This window comes from Mobula hypostoma, chromosome 1 (assembly GCF_963921235.1).
Source record: "Mobula hypostoma chromosome 1, sMobHyp1.1, whole genome shotgun sequence".
Classification (NCBI taxonomy): domain Eukaryota; kingdom Metazoa; phylum Chordata; class Chondrichthyes; order Myliobatiformes; family Myliobatidae; genus Mobula; species Mobula hypostoma.
In genome coordinates, this window is record NC_086097.1 from 76,257,488 (window position 1) to 76,271,412 (window position 13,925).

The following is a 13,925-nucleotide window of genomic DNA, read 5'->3' on the forward strand; positions in this document are numbered from 1 at the left end:
ATGGGTTGGATTGCATTGCTTGAGAAGAACTGTCAGCTAGCTGCAGTGTACAGTCACTGTATATGCCTCCGCATTGCAATATGGAAGGCTGGAACGTGCTGATGGGCAGATGCTGGTGCATTTGACTGATCTCCCACTCTGCCACTGGACTCAGATGTCACTCAGTGATGTATTCCTCCCCTCAGCGTAATGCCAGTCTTGGCTGACACCGGGGCACAATCCCATTCATCTGAATGGGTTCACTGATTTGGATGGAAAGACATGTACAAGTAACTTATGTTTTCCTTAGCATTCTTAGCTATTTCCTAATTCCTGAAAGCCTGTTAAATTCTTAGGACAATCTTGGTTAGGGGTGGGCTATGCTGCAGTACCCAGTTGCTGTTTATATACCGCTTGACTTTGGGAAACAACCCTGGAGCTTCTCTGATTTGCAGCACTGCAGAGAGCTGGTGTGTCCACATGACTAATATATTAGCTGTGAGGAGGTATTCAGTTGGTGGTGTTCAAGCATGAGGACAGGGCCTGGTCAAGTTCAGTCTGGACCAATGTAAAAGTATCTTGCATAACTTTACTTCCTCTAAATTCTGTACTTCCTTAAAGGCAGTTAACATCATGTCAAATATAAACAACGGAGTTTAAAAGACTACCTTATCAAGAAGGATTTCTGGAAGTCCAGTAACTTGCTTGTTTTTCCAAAGACATTTTTTTACCACCTGATTTTCGTTTATCAACTTGTAAATTAGCTTGTGAAGAACACCTTTATACCACATCATTCACTATTGGTTCCATTGTGAAGTTTGTGTGTATCACCATCATTCTTGTTGTTAGCATTCAGTCTGAACATTCTTTAGTTTCAGTGGCAGGAATGTATGAAATATTTTAAGCCCATTTAAAATATACAACCTGAATAAAAAACTTCAGTTTGTCTTCCAATACCAGGAATAATGAAGTTGTGACATGCTGCAGAAAACTGTTTTTGAAATTCTTATATACTAATGAACAGTCTGAAACAGAGATCAAGAGCAAAAAAGGGGCCAACAGTTTATGCTCACAATGCAGTTTAACAGAGCAAACCACTCCCAAGTGCTTCATAAAAAAAGCAGGGCAAGAGGAAAACCAGACAAGGTATATACAATAATGCCCGCCATTTATTTTTTTTTAAAGCATAGATCACGTAACTTCTAAAATCCAGACAAGGTAAAAGAAAATATATAAAAGAATGAAGGGTTACTTTCAAAACTAGAAAGATCTGTTGGAAGATGAGAAGATTTATGGAAAAGACTGTTGACATCTGGCCACGGTGACTAAAGGCCCTGGCATTCAGGTGAAATACAGGGAGAAGGGAAATACTTAGTTCAGAGTTAGGTGAGTCTGTCAGGTACAACATCGGTTGCAATGCATTGATATAATAATAGAAATTATTAATCAAATATACAATAGTTTACTTATTGATATTGGTTTATTATTGTCACAGGTACTGACATATAGGGAAAAGCTTTGCCCTTCCTTTCAGTTCTGAAGAAGGGGCTTGGCTTAAAACATCAACTTCTTATTGATTTCCATAGATGCTACCTGACCTGCTGTGTTTCTCCAGCATTTTGTGTGTTACTCTGGGTTTCCAGTACCTGCAGTATCTCTTGTGTTTGAGAAAAGCTTTCGTTTGTATGCTCCCTGGACAGATCATTACATACGTACATTACATCATTACACATGTACATCAAGAAAGTAAAAAGCAAAACAGAATGTAAAATCTAGTGTTATAGTGCAGAGAAGTTGCAGAGTGGGTACTGCAAGGACCACTACAAGATAGATTAGGAGATCAAGAGTTCATCTTTTAGCATATATGTGGTTCACTCAGGAGTCCAATAACAGCGGGATAGATGTACAACCAGGGAGGAAGTGGTCCTTGATCGTTGCTGTTGTTTTCCAGATGCAGCAGGAAGTGTAGAGAAGAGGGGAGGCTGGTTTGTAATATGGATGGGACTGCAAAGTTGGTGCTGGCAAAGGCAGCATTTATTGCCTGTCTATAACTGCTGTGAGCTACCTTCCTGAAAGTTTTAAGTTCATCTGGTGAAAGTACTCCCACAATATTGTTGGACAGGGAGTTCCAGAGCTTAGATTCAGTGACAAAGATGGATGAGCTCGCTATCTCCAACTTGGAATGGAACCTATAGGTGGTGGTGATCCCATGTGGTGTGACCCTCATCTTTCTTGGGAATTGAGATAGGAGTAGCCAGGACAAGAGTCTGCAGTGCATGTTTTAGGTCTGAAGTTGGTGATCTGGAACAGGAAATCACAAAAGTCAGTGGGAATTATGTTAATATGTAAATAGACTTAATACAGATTAATGTGCATTTGAATGGGTTCTAAATATATGCTTGAATTTCTGTGGAGTGTATTTTATTAGGTCAGTTAGGAGAGCATTGGAAACATTTATAATGTTAAGGACATAGCTGAAGGTTTAAGTGATGGGGTGAGAGAAGAACGGAGATGAGTGATGTTTGGGTATAAAAGTCTAAAGGCAATCAACTACCCTGCGGATTGAGCTTCTGCCTACATCACTGCAGGAACTCTGGCATTGATGGCATTGACCTGATGGAAATTTTCAATCAAAAACACCTTTTTGAATAAGTTGCTGACTGGAAAACAGCACTTTGCCTTCTGGATATTCGCCACATGCAAATAATAGTGGCAGCCTGACCAACTTATGTTCTAAATTAACGGAAACATTTAACTTGTCTTAGTGATATTGAAAATAAGAAAGGATGGAATTTATGTACACCTTTTATGACCTCAGTATACTGCAAAGCATTTTTACATCCAATTAAGTACTTCTGAAGTGTACCATTTGTAATACAGGGAGACGTGGTAGTCCCTATGCTTACACTTCCACAAACACTAATGAAACAAGCACTGATCAAAATCAGAAAGTATCCCCTTGTTCTTTTTCTTCTTATAGTACTACATGAAACTTAAAGTAAATGTAAATTAAAATCTCATTTAAGTGAGATTGTGAATTAATGACAGATTTTCCCCTCAAAATATAAATTTACAGTTCTTAATTATTAAATAGTTATTATTGAATTTTGATGATTAGTTCTTCATTCAGAAGTCCTCACATGAGTGCCATCTGATTCTGTCTGAAAAATCAACCATAAATTAACTAATTGTCTATTGATTTAAGGTAACCAAAATCTCTTTAAAAATTTTCCCTGGAATATATTACAATGAATGATTCTGATAAATAAATTTGATCTTAAGTTATTTATCATTAAGAAATATGATATGTTTTATCATTTAAAATAAATAAGAAATAAGTCAAAACACCATAAGGGTTGAAGAGCTAAGATAATAGTTGTGAAGAAAAGGTTATTGGAATTAAAGAAAACAATGTGTAATGAAACCAGAATCCAATCTGATTATGGTGTCTACATTTAATGCATTTTGAATAAAACTAAATAATTAAAATGGGAAAGAATTCTTCAAGTTAACTCTATGTATTAACATCATAAATCCTTTCAGATTTATAATATCATACTGAGGTCACAACAATTCTTGCATATAAACCTTTATTGATTGCATTATTTCCACATTAGGTTACATGCCACTGAAATATTTTTACTTCAGCTCACTTAGAAATTGTATTTGTACTAGCTTCAAATCTTTTATTTCTTTTATATTTGGCCTGTTTTAATACTATTTCAATTTTGCTTCTTGTTAGAGCTCCTTAGCAATTTCTTTTATTAAGTGGTTCACAGATTGAATGCACTTTCAATATTTTAGCTACTTTAATTTTTCCTTAGAAGAGAACAACGCAAAAAAGAACTTTGATCTTATGGAAACACAGCAATGAAATAAATTTGAGCTTTGCTGTTTCAAGATGTGACCTAACATTTTTCATGTATGACATGAAAGCAACAAAAATGCCTTTAAACTAATAACACTCAAATTCTCACAATGGAAATTTATGTTCTCAATAACCCCAAGTTCATTTGGCTGTATAACTAAAGTACACCTGCATGTCATATAGAGGTGAACATCATAAATGCAGAAGTGTAGTGACCCATAAAATTTTGATATATTTAGAAGCTACTGAAAAATAACAAATTGCAAGTGCATGTTAGGATAAAAAGATCATTTAGATCTGGATATTCGTTCTGAAATTATGTGCATGTAACCAAAAGGATCAAAGGATGTTTGGTCAACTTAAAGGCTGTATTCAAATTTGTGATAAATGAATACAGTAGCTGTTCACTATGACACATGCTTTGATATCATATGCATTGTTTATGGCTCATTAATAAGCAAGACCCTATAAATCATCCTCTCTATAACATCCTCTTCACTTCCATAAAGATTGTGTAACCTCAGTGACAACTTTATTATAAGGATATAATGCAGTAAAATACAATTCAATTGATGTCACATGGACACTCTGGAACTTGAAGGCACAATGCGAGAACAAGGCATAAACCATAAAGCAAACTGATCATATTTTTAAAGAACTTAATTCATGTGATTTCTAATGTTAAATTTAAATAATGTCCCTAGGGTGTTTTTTTACATGGAAATGTTATGGTGTGGATGATAGAAAAATAATATGAAGGGTACATTACTGAAGTAGAGTGAATGAAATAGCATTATTTTCACCGACAGAGCAGTTTACCTGCCTGAAAGAAAAGCAGTGCACAGGAATTTCACAATACCTAGTAATTTGGAGACAATCGCAGTTTTCCAGTTTATATTGAAAATTAGCACATAAAAAGAACATAAGAATTTGAAGAATTTGAAGAAGTAGTGGGCCATTTGGAACCTTACTTCTATTCCACCAGTCAATAGGATTATACTTCAGCATCACCTTCAGAACTAAACCTACAGTACGTTATTGATTTGCTTAAAATATTTAAAATTTTTTCCAATCTCTGTCATTGAATATACTCAGCAATGGAGCCTCTACAGACCTCTTGGGTGGTGAATTCTAAAGACTCACCACCCACTAAAGGAAGACATTTCTCATATCTGTTCATATTTTGAGATTGTGATCTCTGCCTTTATGCACACCAGCTAGGAGAAGCATTAACTCTGGATCCACCCTATCAAGTCCCTTAAGAATTTCTTTACGTACCAATGAGATCATCTCTCAATCTTCTAAACTCAAGAGAGGCCTAGTGTGCTTCATCTCTCCTTGTACATCAAAACTATCATCCTGGGGGTAATCTGGGGAATCTTCGCTGCACTCTCTCTACACTAAAGTATATCCTTCCTTATGTAGGGAGATCAGAACAGGACATAATGTTCCAGATGAGGTCTCACTAGGAGTCTCCATAATTGGACCAGGCTGTCTCTACTTATGAACACAAATCCTCTTGCAATATAGTCCAAACCACCATTTGCTTTCCTAACAGCTTGTCAAACTTGCATGCTAACTTTCAGTGATTCATGCATCAGGCACTTGGGTCTGGCTGAACAACAATACTTTTCAATTTATCACTCTGTAGAAATAATCTATTGTTTCAATCAAAGTGGACGATGCCGCATTTTTCCACATTATATTCCATATGCCATGTCCTTGACCAGTCACAGCCTGACCTTCTCTTCGCCCACCCCTCTGCAACTCCCACCTGAATCTTCTCTGCATCTTCCTCAATACCCATGTTGCCACCCAAGTTTGTATCATTAGCAAACATGAACATGTTACAACTAAATGCCTTATGAAAATCATTCATATATAATTGTTAACAGTTGAGGTTCCAGCAAAGATCCCTACCTCACTGTACCAGTGAAAACCTCCTTTCTGGAAAATGACCCTTTTTTCCAACTTTGTTGTTTGTCTCTTCACCAATCCTCAATCCACACCAGAATACTTGCTTTAATTTTGTTTAATAATTTCTTGTATGGCACTTCATTGAATGTCCCAAGTACACAACATCATCATCCTGCAAATATCAAACTCAAAATCTATGATTTTGTCAGCCATAAATCTATGTTGACTCTGACCAATCCTAATCTTATTTTGCAAGTGCTCTATTACAACTTCCTTAAAAAAGATTCCCTCATTTTCCTTATGAGGCCAGCCTAACTAGTCTATTCTTCCCTATTTTCTCTCATCCTCCTCTCTTAAGTAGTGGGATTAAATTTCATACATTCCAATCTGTGAAAACTATTCTAGAATCTATGGAATTTTGTAAGATGATAATTAGTGTACCCATTATGTACTTAATTTCTCTGAAACCAAGATGCAGGTTATCAGATTCTGGGGATCTATGAAGCCTTCAATTCAATTGCTTTCTCAAAGGCTAGATTTTTACATGTTAATTTCTCAAACTCTTCACTTGTTCCAAAAATGTATTAACTCTCCACTATTGCTGGAAAATTTTCTATGACTTGATCTGTGAAGACATGCAAAATTTTTGCTTAATTTCTCTGTCACTTTCCTATTCCCTAATAAGTCAGCCTGTAAAGACCATAAATGAACTTTTACTAATTTGCTCTTGTTTTATGTTACCAGAAGTTCTTACAATCCTCTTTTATGTTTCTCACTACCTTACTATTGTATTCTATTTTCTTTTCCTATTTGAATTCTTGATAATTTTTTGCTAAGATCTGAAATGTTTTCAATTCCTATGTTCAGACCATAAGACATAGGAGCAGAATTAGGCCATTTGGCCCATTGAGTCTGCTCCATCACTCAATTATGCCTGATCCTATTTTTTTCCCTCTTCAGCACCACTCCATCCTTCTCCCCGTAACCTTTGATGTTGTGTTCAATCAAAAACCTATCAAACTATGCTTTAAATACACCAAATGACCTGACCTCCACAGCTGCCAGTGGTAATGAATTCCACAAATTCACCACCCTCTGGCTAAAGAAACTTCTCTGCATCTCTGTTTTAAATGGGCACCCCTCTATCCTGTGGCTGTGCCCTCTTGCCCCAGACTCCTCCACCATGGGAAACATCCTTTCCACATCTACTCTGTCTAGGCCTTTCAACATTCAACATTCAAAAGGTTTCCTTCTAAATTCCAGTGGGCACAGACCCAGAGCCATCAAAAGACCCTTGCATAATAACCCTTTCATTCACAGAATCATTCTTGTGAACCTCCTCTGAACCCTCTCCAATGACAGCACATGAGGAGCCCAAAACTGTTGACAATACTCAAGATGAGACCTCACCAGTGCCTTATAAAGCCTCAGCATCACATCCTGCTCTTGTATTCTATGCCTCTTGAAATGAATGCTAACGTTGCATTTACCTTCCTCACCAGCAACTCAGCCTGTAAGCTAGCCTTTCAGGGAGTTCTGCACAAGCACTCCTAAGTCCCATTGCATCTCAGATTTTTGGATTTTCTCTCCATTTAGAAAATAGTCTGCACATTTATTTCTTCATGTGGCAATGTATTTCATTTGCCACTTTCTTGTCCATTTTCCTAATCTGTCTAAATCCTTCTGCAGCCTACCTGTTTCCTCAGCGTTACCTACCCCTTCACCAATCTTCATATCATCTGCAAAACTGGCAACAAAGCCATCTATTCCATCATTTGAATCATTGATATACAGCATAAAAAGCAGTCCCAATACCGATGCGTGCAAAACACCACTAGTTATTAGCAGCAAACCAGTAAAGGATCCTTTTTTTCCCACTGGCTGCCTCCTACCAATCAGCCAAAACTCTAACCATGCCAGTAACTTTCCTGTAATACCATGGGCTCTTAACTTGGTAAGCAGCCTCATGTGTGGCACCTTGTCAAAGGCCTTCTGAAAGTCCAAATATACAACATTCACTACATCCCCTTTATCTATCCTACTTGTAATCTCCTCAAAGAATTCCAACAGGTTTGTCAGGCAAGATTTTCCTCTAAGGAAACCATGCTGACTTTGTCCTATCTTGTCCTGTGTCACCAAGTACTCCATCACCTCATCCTTAATAATTGACTCCAACATCTTCCCAACCACTGAGGTGAGGCTAACTGGTCTACGATTTCCTTTCTGCTGCCTTCTTCCTTTCTTAAAGAGTGGAATGTTTTTGTCATTGGCTGTCATTCTCATTGATTTAATACTATTTTAAACTTTTCTCAATGGCCAAAGCTGCACAAATTTCCAATTGAGATTTTTTTTGCTTTGAGGGATATATATGATGTGTAAATTTTGTAATAACTGTGTGCATCGGTTTGATTGTCATACTGTTTCATGTCATTTCCCTATCTATCAAAACCCACTCATAGGTTACACCTTTGCACTTTGAGCAAAGTATCCAGGTAAACTTCCCCTCTCTGATTTATCAGAATAGAGTCATAGAACAATACAGCACTAATATAGGCATTTTGGTCCAACACAATACACTCAACTTGTCCAATTTCCTGCATTCAGCCTATATCCCGCTAAGTCCCACCCCTTCATGTACCTATCCCAGTGCTTCTTAAGTGATAACATAGTACCTGATTTTACTGGCTCCTCATTTTATATTATTATGTTTTATATACTCACCACCTTCTACATGAACAAGTTGCCCCTCAGGTCCCCTTTAAATCGTTCCCCTCTTACTCTAAATCCATACCCCCTTGTTTTGGTGTTCCCTATTGACTTGTCTATGCTCTTTATAGTTCTAATGAGTTCATCCCTCATTTTCCTGCGTTCCAAGGAACAAACAACTAGTCTGACCAATACCTCCCGATAACTTTGGCCTCTAATCCTGGCAACATTGTTGTAAATCTTTTCTGAACTCTTTCCAGTTTAACCACATCATCCTATAATAGAGTGACTAAAACTGTACACAGTACTCTAAGTGCAGCCTAACTTATACAACTGCAACATAATGTCCAACTCAATACCCTGACTGATGAAGACCAGTATACTAAGTGCCCTTTTCACCACTCTCTCTACCTGTAATGCCACTTTTAACAAACTCTGCACTTGCACCCCTAAGCCTTTCTATTCCATTACACTTCCAGTGCCCCACCATTCATAGTACAAGCCCTCTACTGTTTTTATGTCCAAATCTTGGACTCCAGATCCTCAGCTCTGAGTTGGCATCCTCTAGCAGCCAGCACTGTTATTTACAACAGATGTCGTTGCCATGGATCCCAATGGTTTCCATCAACTCCTAATTTCTACTTTGTCCACTTGCGCAAAATCTGTAGCAGTTGATAAATGATACGAATATTTTCAGCAGATTGGAATTTTTCTGTACGAGAGCCAGAATTAAATTTTATGTTTTGTGCCACTGACTGAGGACAAATTTATTCCTCAATATATCTTACCTCCTGGGTGAAAGCAAGCACAATGAAAAGAACAACGAAAATATTTTTGGAGAAATTAATGGCTAGGTGTATTCTCTACTTCAGGTATATCACCTTTTCCCCCTTTAGTGTCCACCCATTAGCTCAATCACTGTAGATACTTGTAAATACTAAAAGTAAACTTGCTTTAAATGGGAATTTGGAAAGTACAGCTGCAAATCAGTTTATTATTGAATAGTCTCTTTAATGTATACAAAACTCATGAAAAGGTTAGAATATGGTTATTTTTGTAAAGTCCCTTTCAGTCAATGTTACAAGTTTATAGGAGGAGACAATTTGTAGATGTCCTGCTAGAGGTTCAGGGGTTTAGCTGCTTTGATCTCCTTTTGTATTGGTACTGTGGCAAAACAGGATTTCTGTTGCTGCTCAGAGATCAGTATACCCTTAATCTATTTTCTTTGGAAGTGGGGGGGGGTGGGGTGGGCGTCAGTCCTCGTGGAATGAGGTTCGGGTGATATTCCCACCACAAAAGGGACTTTACTGCTGCTGTTGTTAGCAAATGCAGTCGTGTAACTGTGCGACTGCCATCACAACAGACTAGAGGCAAGAGACCCCAAATGGACAGCAGATTGAAAAACTTTCTCATTTACGTTGCCTCAGTGAACAGTGCAGGATAAAGAAATAGTTGGTGGGAGGTGATTTCAATTGATGGGGGAGAGCAGGGAACTTATCCTGGGCCTTGTCAACCATTCAGCAGGCTTCTCAGGAAAGACAGGCAGGAAACCTACCAGCAGCAAGACCTTGCTCTGGCTGTGGTAGGTGGAAAGATTGATAAGACAAAGTTAATGCCAACTGGTAAGTGCAGAACAGCAATTGCCCCTTTACATCGTTGTACAGCAGCAGATGGCCAAGGGCTTTCTCACCCTTCACTGCCTGCTTAATTTCTAATCCTCAAAATGAGTCATTCTTAGATTTGTCCCATTTTCCTTTAGTTTCCGAGGAAGAGAGATTAATTGAATATTTGAATAAAGAGAAGACAAATGCAAAATGGGCTGAATGGCTTCCTTATCTGCTGCTCCATTCTATGACCTTCTGCCTGATGACACTCTGCAGGTTTGATCCTACCACAGTTTGACAGAAATCACTCAAGCCTTTCATATTTCTATTGAAGTATCATTCTGAGACGGTCAGTTCTGTGAGTAACAGGTAATACAGGCATCCCTCTGTCTACTGTACTTCAGTTACAATAATATGAATGCACTGAAGCTGAATGATTGACTGGTGTCACTTATCCCCCAGAATATTCATAACATCTAACATCTCCACTTCGCTGATAATCTACACTGGATCACCTTAAGGATGTGTGCTTAGCTCACTGCTTGACTCTTTTTACACCCATGACTCTGGCTAGATGGTGATGAGAAGGCGTACAGGACTGATATGTATCAGATAGTTGAGCGGTGTTGTAGCAACAAACTTGCATTCAATGTCAGCAAGACCAAATAATTGATTGTGGACTTCAGAAAGGGTAAAGTGAGGGAACACACACCAATCCTCATAGAGGGATCAAGAGTGGAAAGAGTGAGCAGTTTCAAGTTCCTGGGTGTCAAGATCTCTGAGGATCTATTTTGGGCCCAACATATTGATGCAGTTACAAAGAAGACACAATAGCAGCTATACTTCATTAAGAGTTTGAGGCGATTTGGTATGTCACCAAAAACACCGGCAAATTTCTGCAGATGGACCGTGGAGAACATTATAACTGGCTGTATCACCATCTGGGATAGGAGGACCACTACACAGGATCAAAATAACCCACAGAATGTTGTAAACACAGTCAGCTCTATCATGGGCACTAGCCTTCCCAGCATCCAGGACGTCTTCGAGGAGAAATGCCTCAAATAGGAGGCATCCATCAGTAAAGATCCCCATCACCCAGGTCATGCCCTCTCCTCATTGCTACCATTAGGGAGGAGGTACAGAAGCCTTAAGGCACAAACTCAACAATTCAGGAATAGCTTCTTCCTTTCTGCCATCAGATTTCTGAATGGACATTGAACCCATGAACACTACCTCAGTATTTTTTCTTTTTTTTCCCTCTTTTTGCACTACTTATTTCAATTAACTTTTAAAATATATCAGCGTACTTACTGTAATTTACAGTTTTTATTATGCATTGTACTGCTGCCGCACAACAAATTTCACGACATATGCCTGCAATATTAAACCTGATTGTGGTGCTGATATGCTGTACGATTAAGAGAAATGTTTAATCAGACACAACTCTCCATTTACCTTCATTTGGGATCTGTATTTCTAAGCAATATCTATCTAGAAAAATGCTCTTAACTTAAAAGTAAAAAAGTGAAAGCAGCACAGAGAGACGGAATAGTCTTAATTGGTCTGTCTTCACCGAGCGATGGATTCCAAAGTATTGGAAATAATCCATCTAATTACAGTAGGTTGGTTGAGGATCATCGTTTTACAAATGCCGGATATATCCTCTCATTTGTTTCAGTGATTGAGTTGCTGTCTTGAAAATGCAAGCGTTGTCTGCTGTGTTGTATTGCAGCTTCATTACTGAATTTTGGTGACCTAAGTTCTGAAGTAGGGTGACACCTTATAAGCAGATTACCAGAGGATAGCTTGTTGGATGGGTAGCATTGTATCAGGAAAGAAAAAAAGTATTGGGCAATGACACAGCTTTTCTTGGCACCAATCTACATTCCATGGTGATGATGCCGATGAAGTTAAGCTTCAGCTTCACCTTTAGTGCTCCATCAATTGTCTTTGGTTGTCTGTGGGAAAGCGTGTTTGATTATTAAGGACTCAAAATGGGCACTAAATTCACCGACAACCAGGCTGCAGTAATCTCTGCTTCTGACACCTCCATTATAGCATGCATTGCAAAGCACTGCAGAGAGATCACTAAACTTAACTCCCCAAAATCATGCAAATGCACAGGTGAGGTAATTGAATTAGCATTAGTGTTCTCTCCCAGGCAAGTACAGTACCCCCTGCAATAGTTACATTCTGTCACCAGGTTAGGGAGGCTGAATCATTTGCAGGTTTAACGTTAGACTCCTGAAATAGACACTCTCTTCCAAGATCTGTCACAACAGGTTATCAGGCAAACAAAGAAAAAGATATAACAATGCTCTCAAGGATTCTTGAAAATTGCAGTTATCTCTGGTGACTCCTAAGAATCTCTGGTCCTGGAGAATCCAAATTGGAGGAAGGCCATTTTGAATGACACTGAGAACCACAGTCCACATGTCTGGAGGACGTGGAAGTCTGACATAAATGGCAGAAGAAGCCCATCAGCTCAAAACTACCCAGTGTCTATTCCATCAGGCCCTTCCCACCTTATCTGTCCCACAATGGCCATCAGTCACCAGTAAAAGCAAGTCATCTTCAAGAGTGGAGGGACCATCTAAATAAAATAGTAATCAGTGTACCTTAATAACATGCTGCTTATTATTTATGACTGTAGTGTGATTATTTTATTTTTAATCACAGTACAATATGTCACTGTATTCTTCAGTTTTTGATGTGGGCTGATATACCCTTTGAGAAACTTAATGTAACAAGTAATTATGATAAGGTGCCCACTGGCTGACATGGACAATTTAGGTCAAATGACTGCTTCCATATGATACAATTCTATGACTCTTTGATAGGTACAAGTTGTGTCTATTTCCAGAATGTCAGGTCATGAACAAGAATGTACTTCTGCCTTCAATTTACTGTCAAAGCTATTCAGTACATATCTATGTGAGGCAGATAACCATAAATCATTGTCATAAATAGGATTCATCTCCCAGCTGTAGGTGGAATTTCAATCAAGCGAATTTTACTTCTGGATTCCATCAATAGGACTGACCTGTTAGGGCCAACATTTTTTATTCCACTTGAGATTCCATCAAGCCATAGGGACACATTGGCAGATACCCAAATTACATTCATACATTTATGAATTAACATAACACATAAAGGTTTAATAAAGCAAGTCCACCATCCCAAAATCCCATTTAATCTATTCTATAGGAAGCAACTGGGACAAACAAAGAGATCAATTAAATACTGGCACTGATTTGACAGCAGATTACAAACTATCTTAATAATTAAAGTAAATCATATTAATTGTTATCCTGCATTTAAATCTAAAAGGGGAGAAAAATCCAGAAAAGCAACTGTTTACCATGAGGATGTGATTGGGATGACAACTGATTATCTGCTAACTAATTCAGTATCCCACTTTGTGTGCCATGATATCGACCATATTATTGACAAATTATCAATACAATGATTGAATCAAGGATAGTGGCAAAAAAGGAAAATAATAACTTGCATATCATAGAAGCAATTATTATTGATAAAGTACGTTGAAGGATATTATAATTTTGGTTTTGTAGCAATTTCCATTTTTCACAGAATTGGAGGCTATATAAGGTTTAGCTCATGCAAATTAATTTAGTTGTAATGTAAAGTCAACCTAGTGGGCACATGGCCAAGTGGTTAAGGCACTGGACTAGCTACCTGAAGGTTGTGAGTTTGAGCCCCAGCCGGGGGAACGTGTTGTGTCCTTGAGCAAGGCACTTAATCACACATTGCTCTGCGACGACACTATGCCAAGCTGTATAGTTCCTAATGTCCTTCCCTTAGACAACATTGGTGTCGTGGAGAGG

At 38.2% G+C, this 13,925-nt stretch overlaps 1 protein-coding gene across 3 annotated transcripts in view; it reads right to left on the bottom strand.

Moving 5' to 3' along the window:
- Window positions 1-13,925, bottom strand: part of fmn1 (formin 1) — a 386,619-nt gene that overhangs the window by 60,103 nt on the left and 312,591 nt on the right. The window contains exon 16 of one of the 3 annotated variants that reach the window (XM_063051000.1): window positions 1,755-2,280. The exons of the other annotated variants lie outside the window; for them this stretch is intronic. Within the exon in view, the coding sequence (XP_062907070.1) occupies window positions 2,169-2,280 (112 nt within the window). The 3' untranslated portion in view covers window positions 1,755-2,168. Of the gene's footprint in view, window positions 1-1,754; window positions 2,281-13,925 lie in introns of those variants that run through there. 3 annotated transcript variants of the gene reach the window in all.